General features: G+C 50.1%; 2 protein-coding genes and 1 long non-coding RNA gene across 9 annotated transcripts in view; 2 read left to right on the top strand and 1 right to left on the bottom strand.

Moving 5' to 3' along the window:
• TANGO6 (transport and golgi organization 6 homolog) overlaps positions 1–2,694 on the top strand; it is a 59,475-nt gene extending 56,781 nt beyond the window's left edge. For all 3 annotated transcript variants that reach the window (XM_082229287.1, XM_082229286.1, XM_082229285.1), the window contains one exon: positions 2,177–2,694. In XM_082229287.1, coding sequence (XP_082085413.1) covers positions 2,177–2,353 — 177 coding nt within the window. In that variant the 3' untranslated portion in view covers positions 2,354–2,694. The remainder of the gene's footprint in view (positions 1–2,176) is intronic.
• Positions 2,695–3,682: 988 nt separating this feature from the next.
• Positions 3,683–13,561, bottom strand: LOC309535908. Its single transcript, XR_014221428.1, has 3 exons — positions 13,477–13,561; positions 12,949–13,401; positions 3,683–3,777 (listed from the first exon to the last, which is right to left on the bottom strand). It is a non-coding gene; the product is annotated as an uncharacterized lncRNA (long non-coding RNA).
• Positions 5,947–19,744, top strand: part of HAS3 (hyaluronan synthase 3) — a 19,562-nt gene continuing 5,764 nt past the window's right edge. The window contains exons 1-4 of one of the 5 annotated variants that reach the window (XM_082229327.1): positions 7,319–7,841; positions 8,672–9,288; positions 16,274–16,894; positions 19,414–19,515. In XM_082229327.1, the coding sequence (XP_082085453.1) occupies positions 9,139–9,288; positions 16,274–16,894; positions 19,414–19,515 (873 nt within the window). In that variant the 5' untranslated portion in view covers positions 7,319–7,841; positions 8,672–9,138. Of the gene's footprint in view, positions 7,299–7,318; positions 7,842–8,671; positions 9,289–9,393; positions 9,465–14,437; positions 14,522–16,273; positions 16,895–19,413; positions 19,516–19,744 lie in introns of those variants that run through there. The other 4 variants (XM_082229330.1, XM_082229329.1, XM_082229331.1 and 1 more) reach the window with 4 other exon arrangements.

The following is a 19,744-nucleotide window of genomic DNA, read 5'->3' as shown; positions in this document are numbered from 1 at the left end:
AACTCTGTTTAGATCATTGCAAGCTCCATTACCTGCCACCAGGTAGCTCTGTACAGTAGTTCAAGGGTCAGCAGTGTGTTTTCACTACACCAGTGTTTCCCAACCGGTGTTCCGCGGCACACTACTGTGCCGTGAGACATTGGCTGGTGTGCCGTGGGAGGGAGGCGGGCGAGTCGGGCGGTGAGAGGCGGCGGCGGCGAGGATCCGTGTCGAGCCGGGGGCGGCTCCGCGGTGGTGGTGCCGAGCAGCGGGGCAGCGCGTGCAAAAGGGAGGAGCGCGAGACAGCGGAGGAGGAGGAGGCCGGCATGTCCGGGCAGAAGCAGCAACAACAGCAGCAGCAACTCCCGGCGATGGCTCCTCAAGCCCCGCCGCCGCCCCCTCCTCCGCCCGCTATCGCCGCCACCACCACAACAGCCGCCGCCGCCTCAGTTGCCGCCGTCCCTCAGTCCCTCGCTCTGCTGCCTCCTCCCACCCCCAAAGCTTGGAGGTTCCCCGGCAAGGGGGAGGGAAAAAACTTTCACGTTCGTGCGTCCCTCCCGGCGTGACGCTGCGCGCTGACGTCACGGGGCGGGGCTTTAATGGTGGTGTGCCGCGAGATTTTTTTTCAGTAAACAGGTGTGCCGTTGCCCAAAAAAGTTTGGGAAACACTGCACTACACAAATTAATCTCAGGTGCTCAGGGTCTGTAATGAAGCCTGGGCAAAGCAGAAGAGTGTGTAGAGCACACCTCTGGAGGCAAAGTGGTGGCACCTTAGATTCAGAATCCAAAAGATGATAGATGGGTGTATACTAATTCCTTGCTCTTACCTGTTATAAACATTTTATCACACCTTGACTAGAATGTGACAGGTCTACAAGGGGCCAGCTAACATTGCTCTGGGGACCAGATCAGGCTTACGGAATTTTCTAGCACAGATCTAGACAAAAGTATTTTCTGACAGGCAGCTGCAAAGGGAGCCCTTTAACCTCAGTTGGTTGGACAGCTGAATGGCTTCTGGGGCATGAAAGGTTCTTTTGGACATTGCACATAACTCTGCCTCTCCAATGGGTGTTTCTTTTCCTGGTGTAGAATAAGCATTCTAACAGCTCACTATCATGACCTCAGTTGTTCCTAGGAATAAGAGGGAATCTCCCAGACTGATGCAATGCTTTCCTGCTGGAGGTGTTTTCCTATGGTGTTGCAGAAAAGGAAGTGGTGTCACACCTTCAACAGGGGCAAAGGCTACCTTTCCTATATTGGGGAAGTGCCTGAGCTCAGTGGTAGATCATCAGCTTTGCATGCAGAAGGTCCCAGGTTCAATCCTGGGCATTTCTGCATAGGGCTGGAAGGAAACCCAGTTTGAAACTTGGGAGAGCTGCTACCAGTCAGCATTGACAATACTGAGCTAGATGGACCAATGATCTGACTCCATATAAGGTTGCTTCCTATGTTCCCATAGCCAGGCTTTGATCTGCTGTGGTGGATATGTGGGCACAAGAAGCCACAGGGCTTTGCCTTATTTCTGAAGTGAGCATTCATCAGGCAGTCTCCAGCAAGTCCTGTCTATAAAAGTTTCTGCTTTCAGAATCTGCTGCCACCTGGTTTTTTTTTTTTTTTAGTTTTATTTTATTCAGGATTTTCTTGTTTTACAGAAGTGTAGTGCCTCGTATTTTTTTTTTTCATGTAACATTTTTACAAATCCATTTCATTTGTTGAGGCATTAGGGGGAGAAGAACTGCTGCCACCTGTTTGTTGCAAGATGCAAGACAGGCCTCTGTTGCTTTGCAAAGCTCACCTGCTGCAGGAGCTCAGTGGCCAGAACTCTCTTGGTGCAGTGGGAGGTGGAGGAGGCAGAAAATGTGTTGAGCATTAATGAGAAGCTTGTCTGGGTGGGATTACCTGGCTGTCCCATATGCAGACTGTGATTGGAGAAATTTGGAAAGGTATTCTCCCCCTCCCCCTGAACCTCATCCTGACAATATTCTGGCTATCAGATCCCTCAGAAAAAGGTGGGAAACTATTGAGAAAGCATTGCAAGACAAAGCAGAGGCCAGTCTGGCCTTTGTTTGGTGCTCAGAAAGAACACTCTCCCATACTCTGCCTGTGCATTATAGGCACTAGGGATCCAAATAGTTCACTCCCACACACTCAACCCTGATTCAACTTTCTCTTTCCTCTTCCCCTGCCCCCTCCCCAGGTTCTCCAGGATGCCCTGCTGGAACTCTACCACCTGCTGAAGTTTGTGGTGCGCTGCGAACAAGATGAGGTCACTGTACTTCACGCACAGCTGGCCTTGGAGGAGCTGGATGGCATCATGAGGGAGCTCCTGTTTCCCCGTCAGACTCTTGAGAAAAAGATTGAGGTCCTTCCTTAGGGAAGCACAAGTGCCAGTGGATCAGAGGACTCCTGCTACTGTGTGGCACAACTTCAGAACTGTACCAGGGTCTCTCAGGGAAGTGGGGTTGGGGAGCCGAGCAGCTGGGCTCTTGAACCCCTGTGGCCTCAGAAGTGCTAGTCTGCAATGAGGGAGTGGCTGGTCCTTTAGCTGTGGCTCCTGAGAGCAGACTGGACCATTGCCTGCCTAGAACATTGCTCCCATGGGCAGATTTTGCAGAAATTTGACACTTATTCAAGGGTGTCCCTTAGGAGGGAAGCACTGTCTTGGGGCTGCTGCTGGGATCAGAGAATGCAATAAATTTCATAGGGGAAAACTTTCTTGTGTGGAAAGTGTGCATGCCTTCATAGACCAGGGTTCAGATACCCCACCTGGCTGGTAGCAGATGGTGTCCAGTGGAGAGGGACAGCGGCGTAGCGTGGGTTATCAGCATCCGGGGCAAGGCAAGTAATTTGCGCCCCCTAACCCGGGGCAAGGCAAGTAATTTGCGCCCCCTAACACCTAACCATGGTCATTAATACGCCAAGATGCGCGTCTTTGGGCGTCGCGGCGCAGCCTTCTCAGTCTCCCTCCCCGGCCAGGCTAGTCCCGATGAGGCTTATTTCTGGCGCGGGGAGGGGGCTTCTTTCTGGCGCGGGGAGGGGGCGGCTCTGGGGCCAGTGCGTCGGCCGGCCTCCGGCGCGGGTGGGGGGGCCCCGTCGGGGCGGGTGGGCGGTCTTGGCGCGTAGGCACTAGAGCGCCGCCGATGGCGCGTTTGGCGGGCTGCGCGCGTCCAGACAGCGACCCGAGCCTGGGTGGCGTGGCGCTTGGTGCCGGAGCCTCCGCCCACAGCGCCCCGTCGGGAGACCCGGCCGGAAGGAGCCTCAAGCCGGCTGTTGGACGCGGTTGAAGCAGCCAGGGCGGCATGGCAGGCGGCGGCGGCTCCTCGGCGACTCCACGCGGCCAGCCCAGTGCGCTGGCCGAGCCCCGCAGGCGAACGCTGCCCGTCGGTGAGGAGGGGCTGCCTGGCGCGCCCTCCGTGGCCCTGACGCGCGGGGACCGCGGCGAGTGCTGAGAGCCGCTGCCAGCTACAGCCTGCGCCCGAGGCTCTTCGGCGACTCCGGAGGCAGCGAGCGCGCCCCCCCAGAAGTTGCGCCCAGTGCGGCTGGCACCCCTGGCACCCCCCACACTACGCCACTGGAGAGGGAGTCAAATTTAGAGCAGGTATAAGAGGAGTAGCTATGATCATGAATCCCAGAGTCCTTGGCTGTGAAGTCACCAGCTGGCCCTACGTGAACTCCTGCCTCTTCCTTGCTTTTTATGGGATGTTTCTTGTTTGCATGAAATGAAGCTGAAGTGTGGTCCCGTCCTTCACAGGCCCTTGACTGGGGCATTCCATTCTGCTTTTTGCTTTTTGTTTTGGACTGTAAATGAAGCAGAGGAAAGTTTGTCTAGATTTCTTTTTTTTTTAAATCCTGCATGACTCAGTTATAGGAAGTCAGCTCAACAAGTTTAGACCTAATTGTACTTTGGAAATTCTGTAAAAATTGTATTTTAAAGAAATAACAGGGGGAGGGGAACAAGTTCACACTTCAGAATGGCATGGTGGAACTTGAACAGTCCTCAGCCATCCCTTCTGTGGTGGCTAGAAAGGGACACTCAAGGCCACTGCTATGTTGGCTGTCTGATTAGTCCTCCCCAAAATCTTCACCTAGTGCAGCCTCATAGCTTAGCTTTAACAACAAAAAGAGTCAGTCAAGGCAAAATCCAATATGTCCACCTTTTCTGTACACAATACAATAAAAGGAAGGTATGGAATGGCAGCTGCTGGGCCAGGCCTTTCACCACTCCAACCCTTTTCTTGAGAACTAGAGTAAAAAAGGTGCCACAGAGCATTAAAGGGAAACACTTCTTCTAGTCATCTTATGCAACAACGTTGACTTCTGCAATTGCATTCTTGACAACCTGGAAACGCTCACACCATGCAAATTACTTTCATTGAAACACCCTGTTGTGTGTTGGAAACTTTGCTGATGCATTGAAATGCTTCTTCACTCTTGACTAATCCTGACACTCATATGGAGTAGTAGCAGCTGCATGAATAGTGTATAATCTGTGGGCATGGAGCCTTTCACCAGGGATTGCTAACCTGTGCCCCCCCCCAGATGTTCCTGAAGTCACATTGTCCCCAGCCAGCATAGCCAGCGATTATGGATGTTATAGTCCCAACAACATCTGGAATGCCAAATACTTCCCATCTTCACCTCACACAGACACATAGGCAAAAAGCTTGCAGTCTGGGGCATGCAATGGAGAAAAGAGGAAGGAAGGAAATAACACAGGCAAATAAAGTTGAATGTACAGTGGTGCCCCGCAAGACGAAATTAATTCGTTCCGCAATTTTTGTCGTCTAGCGAATTTTTCGTCTTGCGAAGCACGAAATCCCATAGGAATGCATTGAAAATCAATTAATGCGTTCCTATGGTCAAAAAAAGTCCAAACAAAGCCAAATTTGGTACAACAACAGTTTATTAACTGCTCTTTAAAGTCACACATACTGTAAAGAGCAGTTCAAAAATTTAAGGGAAAATAAATTAACTTTATAAACAAAACATGTCTTTGTTTTTAGTCAAAGAAAAAAAGTCGCGAGACATTTTCGTCTTGCGAAGCAAGCCCATAGGGGAAATTAGTCTTGCGAGGCAAATCGCGAACGGAAAAAACTTTCGTCTAGCGAGTTTTTTTGTATTGCGAGGCATTCGTCTTGCGGGGCACCACTGTACTTAAGTTCCACTCTTGTTAGGAATGAGGATTAAAAGGCCAAGCTAAAGGGCATGGGGAATACCTGGCATGGGCCACTTGAAATGGAGAGAGTATGGCCTGTGAAAGAGGGATAAAATAACACTTTGAGGCCAGTATCAGAATGTTCATAATCCACTCCCCCAAACTATTACTGCATAGATGACCTTTGGGATCATTTCCAACTCTACAATTCTATGATTCTGTGTTGGATTCACCGACTGAAGCTGATCCTGCAGTGGTTCTGTTGTGTTTTCCTTGGCCCTGAACAGAGTTTAGGACAGGACTGAGTGAGGAGCATCAGTCCACACCATCCCTGGCCCCTCAACATCGCTTGCCATTGACCACGCTGGCTTGGGCTGTTGGACATTGCAGTCCAGCAATATTTGTGGCAAGGAGGTGCACAGTTTTCCTGCTCCAGGATTATAGAGAAGAAACCAGGTGAAGGGTTGCTTCTTTGGGGCATAATGGTACCAATGCCTACTATAGTGCTGCCCTGCCTTCGTCTCCCCACTCCTGGCTTCCGAAGAACCAGCATCAATTTCCCTGTAAGGAGCGGCCCAATCCCTGAGCCCCTGCTCTCAGCCCCTTCCTTTTTCTCCTCTGCAAGTCCCACTGGAGAGTGCTTGTCCCCAGGTGACCCCTCAAGCAGTCTATGAATGGAGTGTGTGCTAACATCCAGCAGGTGTCCATCAGGAAGGAAGGGGTGCTCTAAAGACCCACAGACACCAGTGCTGGGTTGGGGGAGCAAGCACAGAGGGGTGAAATCTGTCTGCTTTGCTGCCAAGATCCTACCATAGCTTCAGGTAAAGAGATTGCTTTCTATGGGGTGTCATGGATATGCTGGGAGCTCAGGTTGTGCCACCAGCACTTCTGCTGGCAGTTGTTATGTGACTCTTCCGCAGCCTGCGAGGAACCAGCACACTGCAGAATAATGAGTTCCAGGGAGAAGGACCAGCAGCTGATGGCTAACACAAAAAAAAAAGGAGCGAAAGAGAAAGGGGGGTGGGGGAAAGCGAACTGAAGACAATTGTTCTTCCCAAGTTCCTGGATCACGCAAGGAAAGCCGTCCCTGAGAATAGCAACCCTGGCGAAGCTATTTCTACAGCCAGGGGGTGTTTAGAGAGATGGTTTTTATAGACTCCAGGAATAGCTATACAGTCTGTGCGTTGGAGGAAAGGGGGGCGGGGGGGGGAGCAGCAGCTCAGAAACTGTCATTGTCCTTGCAGGGGGAGTGCCGGGTTGCTGCAGGTTCCACTCCCTGGGGTAGGCGGTTTCTGTGCCCTTCTCTGTCCCAGAGCAGGGGGCTGCAGTCCCTGGAGTCCCTTAAAGGGTTCAGCCTTGCCTAGGTAGAAGGTTGACTGTTTGGGTTTTTTCCCCTTTCTTTTTTGGTACCTTCCTGCCCTGGGATGATTTTGCCTGGGCTCTGGCTCCTCCGCCCATCCACGCTTGCTCCAGCCAAAGGTTATTGAATGAAAAGTCTCTTTTCTTCTTGGCTGCAATTCCGCCTCTGCAAACAAGGCGATTCCTGTGCAGGAGGGGGTGGGAAGCTGCTTCTCTACCTTGGAAAAGCAGGGTTTTTTCCCCCTTCTCCCGAAGAGGCACAGAACCCTGAGCGAGAAGCCGTGCCTGGGAGCTGCCTTTGCATCGAAAGGTAAGATGTTGCAATGCTGGCGGTTCCACAATGGAGTGGGTTTGAAAGGCAGCACCTGCTGATACGGTCCTGGGCGGAGGGTGTGCAGCTTGCCTGTGGTCCCCAACGGGCACTCTTGTCCCTGCTCCAGCCTCGGCCAGGCACCTGTGGTTTGCCATGGGGCAACTCCTGCTGCAGCTGGTCTAGCAAAGAGGAGAGGAAACCTTAAGCTCACAGCAGTCCTTTCTCTGCTCCCTCATTGTCCTTTAGATACTGGACCCCGGCAACTTGTGGGAGGGGGCCAAGGGGGTGTGTCTTGCGGCTGCGGCATGCCGAAAGGGACCCTCTTATAAGTGTCGTTTTTGCTGAGGGTGTCCCCCAAAGGGACCCCTTTCGCAGTATCGCTCCTGGCCATTGTGCGCTTGACCCTTTGGGTGCTCTCTGAGTGCCTCTGCTGGATCCAGGGTGGCACACACTGAAACTCAGCCCCAGGCACTGCCTTCAGTTCCTGAAAAGGTGCAAGTGAGCTTGTATTAATCCTTTTGCATAAAGTGTGGTCCTGTAAATGGAGGATCCCCTTACAGCGTCTTTTTGAGACTGTCTCTGAATGACAAGTGGGAGGCAGCGCGAGCAGGCAGGGAAGAAATGGATCTGGATGCCTGGCTCTTCCATGGGCTCATTGAGCAAACTGTCATCTGGTGGGACTTGCTTGTTCATCTGTAAAATGGGCATCACAGTGATCTTATGGGGTGGCTGTAAGGGAAAGCAGCATAACAATTGTAAGCCTCTTGCGCTGTTTTTAACAACACATAAATCATTTCACTAGCTGACTGGCTAGTGGGTTGCAGGGTGCCTGTGGAACAATTGTGTCTGTTAGGGTGGGATAGCATCAACTGGGTGCTTCTGAGCAACCAAGTTGCGTGTTGTGGCTCCACAGTAAACCAGAAGGCCTAAAGAAGGCTTATGGGCATTATTTGTAACTTTTGGGATCAGAAGGCCTTTTCAAACTTTTGTTACTTTTGAACCTAAATGGCTCGCTGTTTAGACAAGTTCACTGATGTCTGATAATAAATGTTGGAAGTGCAAGGAGGCTGAAGGGACATTCTTTCACCTTTGGTGGACTTGTCCAAGAGTGAAGGCCTTCTGGGAAATGATCTACAATGAGTTAAAAAAGGTGTTTAAGTACACCTTTACCAAGAAACCGGAGGCCTTCCTCTTGGGCATTGTGGGCCAAAAGGTGTTAAAGAAGGACAGAACGTTTTTTATGTATGCAACCACTGCAGCAAGAATTCTTATTGCTAAACACTGGAAGACTCAAGATTTGCCTACACTGGAAGAGTGGCAAACGCAATTGATGGACTACATGGAATTGGCCGAGATGACTGTCAGGATCCGAGATCTGGGAGAAGAGGCAATGGAGGAGGACTGGAAAAAATTCAAGGACTATTTGCAAAAATTTTATAAGTTATATGAACTATAGGAGTTTGCACGATCCGGAAGGTTAGCCCCAGCAATGAGAGTGGAATATATATGAAATTAGATAATAATAATGAAAAAATCAATGTTTAAAGGTTTAAAAAAGGATAAAATATGAATTTATCGAGTAATTTGGATAATAAGTAATTTAAACTTAAAATGTATTTGAAGGTACAAAAGAAACACACGAAATAAGGTTATAATTTGCTGTCAAATTTATTGTTGAGAATGCACTGTGCGGGAGACGTGGGGAAGTCCGCTGGTGGATTGAAAAAAGATTTGGAAATGGTCTGTTCTTTTCTTTCTTTCTTCTTTTTCTTTTTTATTGTTATTTTCTTCTGAGCTGTTTATTTCTATCTGGAAAAATGCAATAAAAAATATCTTAAAAAAAAAAAATAGACAAGTTCACTGAGACTGTGTGGAGGGCCAAGGAAAGGCCTAGATGAGCAATGGGGAGACGGGGGATTAGGAAGGCCCAGGGGGGAAAGTAGCTCCTCAAACTGTCAGCCTCTCAAAGGCCCCCTATTTAAAAAATAACACTTGCTTTGGATGGTGGAAGGTATTGAAAGGGATGCTTGTGAGGCTTGGCAAGGGAAAGGAAATGAAGGACAGGCCTACTTTTCCAACCAGCCTCGCCCAAGGAAGCTGAAGGTCCAAGAGGGTTTTGTGCTGCAAAGAGATTTGGAGGCCTCTTGAGAAGCACCCTTGCAAAACTTAAAAATCACTCCCAGGATTCTTTGGGGGAAAGTCATGGGACTTGCCCTGTGTTTGCTTTTGCTTGTGGGCACAGCTGTGGGGTCTAAAGAGATCGCTGAGAGCGAGGCAAGGCTCAGCTCTGGCCTCTCTCCTGAAAGCCCTGCAGTTTGCCCCCTCCCATCTGATGTTCCTCAGCCCCTGGCAGTGCCCACCCCTTGCCTCATGTTCCCCTCCCAGACACAGGCTTTCTGGGGCAGGACCAGACCAGGGAGCTTCCACCTCTCTGGCATTTTACACCAAGAGCTTTAGAAGCCAGGTCAGCCATTTCCTAACTGTGAGTTTTTAAAACCTATTTTACTTTCTTTTTGTGTGTGTGCCTGGACTTGGGGGGGGGGGGTTAGGAAGGGGTTAGGAGACCATAAACCACCAGAGTTGAAAAACCTTCCTGGGCCTGTTGAGAGACCAAAAGCCAGATGGAGGTCAAAGCAGAGGTGGAGAAAATTGCTCAAGGTATCCTAAATTTTCTGTTCTGGTGCTTCAGCTGGGCCTATCATAGAGTGAACCAGTGAACTGGGGTTAGTTGCGGTGGAATCTTTCCCCTTGTGTAAGATTCAGAGGTCCCCTCATAGACCTACCTTTCTGAAGCATTAGGGACAGTCAAGGCAGGTACAGCATGTTGGGTGGTGTGGAGTTGTGACCCATTCATGCTTTTTTTAATGACATGGTGGCTAGGATTTTGCTCCTGCATATGGCTTCAGGGATCTCTGTATTCAGGGCTAGGAACCTGTGATCCCAAGCTCAGGTTGCCTAGTGACTTTGGAAATGGGGGATCAGGTCTGTACTTTCCCATGAAGTGTGTGCCTTGATTTGAGCTAGCTGAAATTTGCCAGCATCCCCCTGCCTTGTGTATGTCCCTCTAGTGATCAGAGTTGCACAGTCCAGATTCTGCAGTGTGTGCATATTTGTGAATATGAAGATGAATGGAGGGGGGTTATCCGATGCAGTTAGGTGATCTTTTGTTATTTTTCCAGCTCCATGGTTTTAGGAAGGGATTAAGTAATGGTAGTTCCCTGAATATGCACCAAGTAAGGCTTGTTAGTTGTTTTACAGTAGTTTTTGTAAGTTTTTGTAAGAATAACAGGGTCATTAATGTTGAGCTAATCTCTGGCACGTGTATGTGTGTGTGGATGCGGGGAAGCTGTGAGGGTACTAAGCAGGCAGGTCAACTCTTAAGTTCTGCAGTTGATAGGCTTGTGGTATAGTATATGAAGAAATCCTAAAGCAGAGCTTTCCAAACTGTGTGTTGCAACATGTTAGTGTGTCAGCTGCAGTGTGTAGGTGTGTCATGCAAACACTCCCCGCGCTCCTCCTGGGGCTGGGAAAGGGGTTAGTTTAACCTCCAGTTTGCTATTAAAAGTGAATTACTGTGTCACGAAATAAAGCATGTCTAAAAAGTGAACAACATGAAAACCTCTGTCCTAAAGTCTTGCATGCCAGTTTATCTTGACAACTGGATTTTTGAGTTCAAGGAATTCACAAAGGTACCTGGGCCACCGGCCATTTGCTGACTACAGAATTCTCTGGGCAAATTTCTTCTAGGAATAAACACACACACTTTCATCTCTCTCAGTTTTTACATGTTTTTGAAGAGGCCCTGGCAAAATAGTGCATCTCTATGACTTTCCTTCCCTCTTCAGTTCAGGACCCAAATAAACCTTTTTGTTTGTTGTCAGAAAATCATGGATGCAGGACTCAGGTGCACCTGTCAGGGATCAAAGTGAATGCTACCCACACAGTATTTCAGTTATTTGGGGAAAGATGAGAGGAGAGCTGAATTAAATCCATAATCTCGCTCTCCTGCTTCCCCATAATTTTTACCAAATCTTCCTTGCACCCTTGCCTCCCTGAAGAGCCTTCTAAAGAGACTAGCTGGGTGAGACATCACTCAAGGTAAGGGAGTGATGGCCACTACAGACCCCCTCTAATTTGAGCACTGTGCCCACCTGAGGTGGGTTGGATCCCATGATGCAGACCTGATTATTTTACCTCCACTGTCTACCACAGTTGCCAATCAGTTTCTAAATGCAGGTGATTTTGTAGCCAGTTGTACTCATTTCGCTTACATTATATGTTAAAGCAGCCCTTGCCAACCTGGGCCCTTTATATGTTTTGGACTACAACTCCCATCAACCTCAGCATCATTCAGGTGTGCTGGCTGAGGTCAATGGGAAGTTCAAAGCATCAGAAGAACTCCAGGCTAGCAAAGGCTGTGCTGGTCCATAAGTATGTTCAGCAGATCGACTTCCCAAATATACATGTGATAGCCTGACCTGAAAGAGGGAGAGAAAATCCAGTTTGCAAAAGATTCCTTGCCTGGAGGTAATTCACTTGCCACCAGTGGCCAGCATAGTGGCTGTTTACAAGGCTAAATTAAGTTGCTAAAATTAGCAGCAGAGGAATAATCTGAACAGTAACAATTGGCTATGAAGTGAATGTTTGGGTATCATGAACAATAACTCAAGGGGAACAAGATTGTAAGATCACTCAACGGTATTGCTAATGAAGGGTGCACTTAAGCCAACTCTTTAACTTGGACACACCTTGGGGAATCCATTCTGCGTTAGTTAATGCAGCAGCTAAACTAAGCAAAGTGGCTATTCTGTGACTTCCAGATGTTACTGGACTCCCATCATCCCTGATTATTAGCCATGTTTTCTGGGGCTGTTTGGAATTGGAATCTAACAATATTGGGAGCGGGGGAACAGATTAGCCTTTCCTGGGGTAAAAGGGTTATTTGCCGTTAGGAAAAATCAGAATTCTAATAAAGGACTTCATTGCTTGATTGGATTTTGGAATTCTCTTTTCTACAAAATCCTTCCACTGTGGTGTTACTGATGTTCTAATTATTGTAATTTCCTTGGAAATCTCTGCAAACACCCAACCCTTTTTGCTAAGTTTAACTGAACAAAAAAGAAGGGTATTATATTTCACATGCATCTGAAGGCAAGGAGGTGTGAGATTCGTGTGTGTGTGCGTGTTGAGGTGACAGGCAAGTGACGACAAGATTCTCTTAAGAAATAGATTTGTGTGTGATTCCTTAATTCTCATCTGTGCTCTTGCCTACAAAGACTCTTGATAAAGTTATTATCCTCATTCAGGATTGTGCGCACAATCAAGTTTGGCAGGCCAAACCCAGCGCGCGTACACACACACACACACACACACACACACACACACACACTATAAGTGGCTTCACAGCAACTCTCTCACACAAGAACAAAACGATCATAGATATCACCCAAAACTAAAAATGCTTAAGAACACCCATCTATCTGAGCATCTCATTTTCCACAGTGGCCAACCAGATGCTTCAATGGGAAGCTCACAAGTAGGAAATGGGGACCTCTTAGCACCTCTCTAGCAGCCACTGACAGCATCACCCTCTTTATCCTTCCCTTTAGCTACTCACAGTACCCTTAATCTCCCCACTTTTAAACCATCTAAGGCTGTGTATACATCACCAACTTGAAATGCAGCCAGGCTGTTATTTTTCTCAATGTGGATCGAAGGTGGTTTGGGGGGAAATGCCTCAGAATGCAGTATTTCCTAAGAAACAACAGGATAGATATGGATTATGGCTAACTTGGTGTATATACCACTTCCCACATCAGCAGGGTGGAGGTGCACTGGATGCACAGTAAATGGAAGTGTGTACACAGCCTAAGCTAAGTTGGTGTTTTTCATGACATCTTTGCTAACTCTATCCTTTGTCAAGAGGCTGTAGAAAAATATATTTGTGATAAAGGGGGTTCTTAAGTCTTCTTCTTAATATTTTTAGATGTTCTGACTCTGCTCAGCCAGAGACACTGAAAAAAGAGCAGATAAAAAGGTGATTCTCATTTGTATAATGAGTAGGACTGTTTGTTGATTTCTTGTTTGGATTTGGTTGGTTAAATTTGCGTAAGTAAAAATAATTTTAAAGCAAATGGCTTACTTTGTTTTTAGACAATGGATGTACGTGTTTCACAGCAGATCTGCTGTAGGAAAATTCATTCCATCTGTTAGGAAGAAGGGAGAATGTACCTTGTAATATTGTGCTTAGCCACTTGCACTTGTTACAAATCTTTGCATTGGAAATGATATATATTGAAATAAATCTGCTTCCTGATTTATTGAGGGCAGCTTCATAGTGAATTAAAAGCTTTTTAAATTGATTAATCAATGAAACGTTGCAGTCCCTAATACTGACTGGCAGAAAAAAGACTGGGTACTCTGTGATGGGAGTTGTTTGTTGCAGCTCCTTCTGGAGAGGACTCTCTGCAAGTCTTTAGCAACAAAACTGACAAGAGACTTTTATGGCACCTTAAAGGCTAACAAATTTAGGATGGCAGGAGCTCTTGTGGACTGTTTCATCCAATGTACAAAGGATGCTCCTAATTATTGGGACCTAATCTGATGCCTGGCATGCTCTGGTCCATGGGGTCACGAAGAGTCGGGCACGACTAAACGACTAAACAACAACACAATCCGATGCAGTGGATTTCAGGCCAGGAAGGTTATTGCCTGAATAAATCTTTAGGGTACCCCACGATTCTGGTTTTGAGGCTTTCCCCCCTCTCCCTGGTCCTCAGACTTGCTGTGCTGCTTCTCTGATGCCAGGGGCCACCAGCAAGGGCAGCTGAGTTGCCTCAGTGGAAATCTCATCTTTTATTCAGGTCCCTGCATGGAAAATAAGTGTGTGTGCAAGAACCTGAGCCTCCGTCAGTCTGCATGTGGAGGAACCTTTCAATCCTCCTGACTGTTGCCTTCGCCAGGCTGCTGCCCTCCAGATGTCTTGGACTGTACCTCCCATCAGACTCAGCCAGGTACTGGCTGGGACTGATGGGAGTTGTAGTTCAAAGCTCCTGGAGGGCACAGGGCTGTTGAAGGCTGAGAAAGAGGGTGGCTTGGCAGTGTCCTACGAGGAAAGGGGCAGGATCCCACCCCGCTTTGGTCTTTAGGCTGCAATGAACCTCCACATGCTGGGCACAAGCCCCATGCGAGCTAGGGGTGGGGAGTAACTTCTGCGTTAGTGTGCTCTTCAAAGAGGTATCTCTCCAGATGTATGGACAGCAAAGGCAATACCAACTTCCAGCCTGCGCGGATGGGGGTGACTTTTTGGGGAAGTATTCACGATTGTTTCAATACATTTCACACACCCCGTCTTGAGCCGCCGCCCCCCACTTCCCCCAGCCGGCTCCCAACCGACCCTTGGCATTGGACGTGACATGACCAGAGTTGGGGGCTTCGCCCCCAGCCCCACTCTGCCTTTCCTTTTGCGAACTTCCAGTCCCGACCTGACTCCGCTTGTGCTGCCTCTGAGTGGGGCAGGCGTGGGCTCCGTCGGGGCTCGAGCGGGGCGGCGGCGCGTGGGTGGTACCTCGGGAGGGGGGCAAGCCTGGCTCTGCCCCTTGCGCGCTCCTCCCCCGCCCCGTCGAGGATGGGGTTGGGCTGGGCGCCTCCCTCCTCATCAAAAGCGCCGCGCCAAGCTGAGCAGGCGGGAGCGGCCGGGGGGAAGCCGCGGCACGGTGAGTCCGAGGTCCCTGGTCGGGGTGCGGGAGGGCGATGACCGTCCAGCCCTTGGCAAAGACACGTGCCACACCCGATTCCTCGAGGCGCAGGAGCCGCATGTGCTGGTTCTGGCTGGTGGAGGGGGAAAGCGCTCTGCACATGCTCCGCGGTGGGCTCGCCTTCGCTCCAAAGCTAAACCTGGGGAGGGGAGGAGGACACTTCTCTAGACCAAGGTCTCAGCCTTTCAAGCTGGCCCTGGACAGGGACAAGGCTTTCTCATCTGCTTTCCCGCTTCGGGCTGAGCTGGGCTCCGGGGAGCCTCCGCCTCTCCTACAGGGCTTTCCGCCGCTCCGTCGGGCTTGCGTTCTGCGAGGCTTGGTTCAGGGCCACCATCACCGCCCTCTCTGCCTTTGTCCGTAGAGGCGCCCCCCAAATCCCGCCCGCCCGTTGCGAAGAGCCCATCTCTGTGCCGGGTCTGCCCCTCCTGCCAGCCTGGTTCCGCTCATACGGAGACTGGGCGATGCAAATGAACCGTTTCGCTCTCTTTCCCCAAGACCGGGCATGCATGGTGAGGAAGAATAAGGGGCTTCCGCGGAGTCCAGGCTTGGCGGCATGGGGGAAAGAGGGTGCTATGGGGTTGCGCCCTGTACGCCCCCAGCCCAAACTTATGGGGCTGCGAGTTCACCGGGACACCAGAGGCGCCCCGGGTGCATTTGCCCTCCTTGCTCTCATGCGCGCACAGCCGGGCAGGATCAGGCGCGCTTTGCAGTTGCGGACACGAGGTTCTCGGAGGCGATCGCTGGTGAGGTTCCGTGGCAAGAAGGCGCAGCGACAGCGGCGCTCTCCTGCAGCCCCGCGCTCCTGGCGCCCTCCAAATGTTGCTGGACTACAACTCCCAACAGCCCGCGGACCCAGCGTGGCCCGGCCTTAGGGATGATGAGAGTTGGAGTCAAAGAAGACCTAGCGGGCCACAGACCTCCCAGGCTCCCTGCTGTATCCAGAGTATCAGAGGGGGCGCGTGTAATACTTACTTGCCAGGCAGATGTGGCTCTCCTGCCACTGCCATCAACTGCAACAGCTTTTCATCCAGTCCTGGGGTGGGGGCAACTGAAAATGCCTGAGCCAGAGCAGCTGAAAGTAGAACTGTCTGTTTCCTACAGTGCTATAGTTTTGTTTGATTGCCTATTTGCATCCTTTGTTTGAAGTATTGTTCCACAGTTATTTTTATTGCTGTTTTTAGTGCACTAATTGTAAACCGCCCTGGGATCCTGCCAGATTAAAGGCTGGGTAAAAACACAACCCGTCAGGTGACCTCCGGCTGTCGGCCATAGTGCTAATGCAGAAATGCTGCAGCATTGTGGTAGAGCATCTGCTTTGCATACAGAAGGTCCCCGGTTCACCTCCTGGCAGCATCTCCATGTGGACCTGGGAGTGCCCCTAGCCTCAAACCCTGGAAAACCACTGCCAGACAGAGTTGACAGCGCTGAACTAGATGGGTCAATAATAGCCCCACTCTGTACAGGACACCTTGCCTTTCTCTGTTCTTCCTCTGAGCTGTAATGCAATAGGATCTGAAAATCATGGGCACCCCTCCAGAAGTTGTTAGGCTTCAACTCCGGTCACCACTGCTCATGCTGGCTGGGGCTGATGGGATTTGGAGTCCAACACCCTCTGAAGGGACACCGCTGCCGCCGCCAAGGAGTCAGGGAGGGCTCTTGTGTCTGTTGCTGTGGCCACAGTCTAACCGGGCCTCTCTGCCTCCTCTCCAGATGCCAGTGAGGCTCTCCACAGCCCTGCGTGTTTTGGGGACCAGCCTCTTTGCCGTGGTGGTGCTGGGGGGCATCCTCGCTGCCTACGTCACGGGCTACCAGTTCATCCACACCGAGAAGCACTACCTCTCCTTTGGGCTCTATGGTGCCATCCTGGGCCTCCACCTCTTCATCCAGAGCCTCTTTGCCTTCCTGGAGCACCGGCAGATGCGCCTGGAGGGCCGGCCCCTGAAGCTGCGCTCCTCGGTGGCCCTCTGCATCGCGGCCTACCAGGAGGACCCAGACTACCTGCGCAAATGCCTGCGCTCCATCCAGCGCATCTCCTTCCCCAACCTCAAGGTCGTCATGGTGGTGGACGGCAACGGGGAGGACGATGTTTACATGCTGGACATCTTCAACGAGGTGATGGGCTCCGACCGGACAGGCTGCTACGTGTGGAAGAGCAACTTCCACGCCCGGGGGAAGGGCGAGTCGGAGGCTGGCCGCCGCAGGGCCATGCGCCACATCCAGAGCCTCGTCCGGCACAATACCTATACCTGCATCATGCAGAAGTGGGGCGGGAAGCGCGAGGTGATGTACACGGCCTTCTGTGCCCTTGGAGACTCTGTCGACTACGTGCAGGTGGGTGTCAGGGGGCGGAGCCCTGCTCCTTGCCCTTGCTAGCCTGTTGTTGCTCTTCCTTCTCTGTGTTTTCCCATTCATGCTCATCCCACAAGCCAGGCACTTGTCAGAAAGCAGAAAAAGGGAGGGGGGAGTATTAGCTACACGCAAAATGATTTGGAGAGAGACTTGGGTCTGGGCAATTCTCTGTCTCCCTGCACCCTGATACATAGGTGCTGTGAGCTTAAGAGGGAAGCAGGGCTACAATGAGCTGCTTCTTCACACTCTGGGGCCTGAACATGCCCATGCAGTCAGCCCCTATATGGAGCAGCTGGTTGCTTCTCCGTAGCTCAGTGGTAGAGTATCCGCCTTGAATGCACAAGGTACCAAGTTCAATCCCTGGCATCTCCAGGGAGGGTGGGAGAGAGCCCCCTGCCTGAAATCCTGGAGAGCCGCTGCCAGTCAATGTAGAGACAATACTGAGCAAGATGGACCAATGGTTTGACTCAGTATAAAATAGTTTTCTATGATCCTGAGTGGTAGAGCACCTGTTTTGCATGCTGAAGGTCCTGGGTTCACTCCCCAGTGACATTTCTAGCTTGTGAAGGATGGAAAGCTACTATAGACAATATTGAGCTGGGTGGACAAATGGGTCTAATTTGGCATAAGGCAGCTTCCCCAGTTCCTTAAGCCCTTTGTATAGAATCTTGAGGACTGGAATCTTGATTTATTTTTTTAAGGAAAGGCCACAATTGAGTTGCAAAGCAGTGGATTCAATCCCCAGCTTCAATTCCCAGTATATCCAGGTAGGGCTGGGAGAGACCCCTGTCTAAAACCACGGAAAGCTGCTGCTGATCAGTGCAGGCAGTGCTGAGCTAGATGGATCCAGGCAGCTTCCAGTGTTCCTCCTGAGCTCATAACTCAGCCTCCAATCTGACAGCAGGAAAACAGTTCTTCTTTCACCCTGGTGTAAGTGGAGGCTTCTCCTCTGCTCCCTTCCACTCATGCACTATAGTTCTGAGCAGCAGGTGTAGCAGAAAGGGATGGCAGAATGTAATTGAGGGTATATATATATTGATATATTCCATATATACACCCCCCTTTCTTTCATTATGGAACCCAAGCGTGGTTCCCAAACAATCTCTTATCCAAGTGCTGACCAGCCCCAGACCTGCATCACTTCAGCAATGTGATGGCCTAATGTGCCTTCAGCACCTTCTGGGGGACCTCCTTGCAAGCAGAAAACTGGCAGACAAAGGAGAGAGGTGGTACCTCAGCCCTTTGTTAGGTGTTCTGCTTTTCCATTTACAGGGGGTTTTAACTTATGGAGGCATTCAAAATAGGACCTGGAGGTGAAAAGTGTTGCAGTCCATTCTTCCATTTCATTCTGCTGTCAGAATAGACCAGCTCTGGACTCCTTGCATAAGAGAGGAGGCAGATGCAGGGTATGCCCATCTCTCATTTTGGGATTTGCTTCTGTGTTCTGCTTCCCTGTCCTCCAAAAATGCAGGATTCTTCAGCTGGGCCCGATCCCCCTTCTCTGGCCTGCATGGCTGCTGAACAGGTATCAGCTGCCCCCTCAGTATAGGACGCTACCTTATACAGTCAAGACCCCTGGTCCATCTAGTTCACTATTATCATACATGTCCAGGGTTTCAGGTAGGGGACCAGGAGATGCCCTTGGGGATTGAACCTTCTGTATGCAAAGCAGGTGCTCTGCCACTAAGCTAAAGCCCTTCACCATACATGCTCTTGGATACAAATGCCCTGTGATTCTTCTGCCTTCACCTGCTTGGGGACCTTACAATGCCTGTTTGGCAGTGGAGACCAGCTCCCTCTCTCGTCTGTGCCTGGTGTGACATCCTCCTCTCTGCCACTTTCGGTCTGTGTTCACATGAAGAAGTGTCCAGGAGAGTTTGTGTCACTTCTCTATCATTCACTTACACTAATATATTTATTATTATCATTAGTTAAACTAATTAATTGCTTTCTCAGGGTGATGCAGCCTAATGATAATATACATTAAGTGCAAACTCACATAAAATTCTGAGATTAACCATAAGAGAACCAATATTCCAATGACTGTATCAGTTATACAAACACATACTATGTGTATGTATGTACAAAAGTGTTTATGTGTGTGTTATATGTACACACACACACACAAATATGTATACATACACACACTCAATATTCACAGTCACAGAGATCTGAGTGCATTCCTCATTCTCCTCCCCTGGCTCACCTCTCATTGGAGCTTTGGGAAAGTTGCCGTTCTCCTCCGCCCTACATGCCAGAGTACAAAAGAGCGCTTTACTCCCTGGGAAGGTGTGGAGCAGGGTCCCCCAGGGCAACATGCAAAATTGTTCTGAAGGAGGTGGGCGTGCATTCCACTTGAAAGAAACGTCCATACGTACGCTTTCTCTCCCCATACAAACAGTGTAATATTTGTCAAAAAGAAGCCCCCATTTGTGTGAACATTCCTTAAGGGAAGGGACAGACAAGGGTGTCCTGACAGGGTGTCTTTCTTTCCCTGGCAGGTGTGTGACTCTGACACAGTCCTCGATCCAGCCTGCACAGTGGAGATGCTGCGCGTCATGGAGGAGGATCCTCGTGTCGGTGGAGTTGGCGGGGATGTCCAGGTGTGGACCTGAGAGCACACGGCCATGCAGAGTGTTTGGCTCAGATAACACTCACGGGGATGGCTCCTTCGGGCAGCCTTCCCAGAGTTGGTCCTCTTCCAGCTGTTTTGAACTACAACTCCCATCAGGCTCAGTGTCCTGCAGCTTGCTGGATGGGGTGCATGGAAGTTGTAGTCCAAAACAGCTGGAAGAAGAGGCCTTCTGTCCCTCAATAATTGGGGTCAGCCAC

This window comes from Podarcis vaucheri, assembly GCF_965113315.1.
Source record: "Podarcis vaucheri genome assembly, chromosome: 7".
NCBI classification, from domain to species: Eukaryota; Metazoa; Chordata; class Lepidosauria; order Squamata; family Lacertidae; genus Podarcis; species Podarcis vaucheri.
Note: the sequence above shows the minus strand (reverse complement) of the source record. Positions and strands in the feature narration are given on the sequence as shown.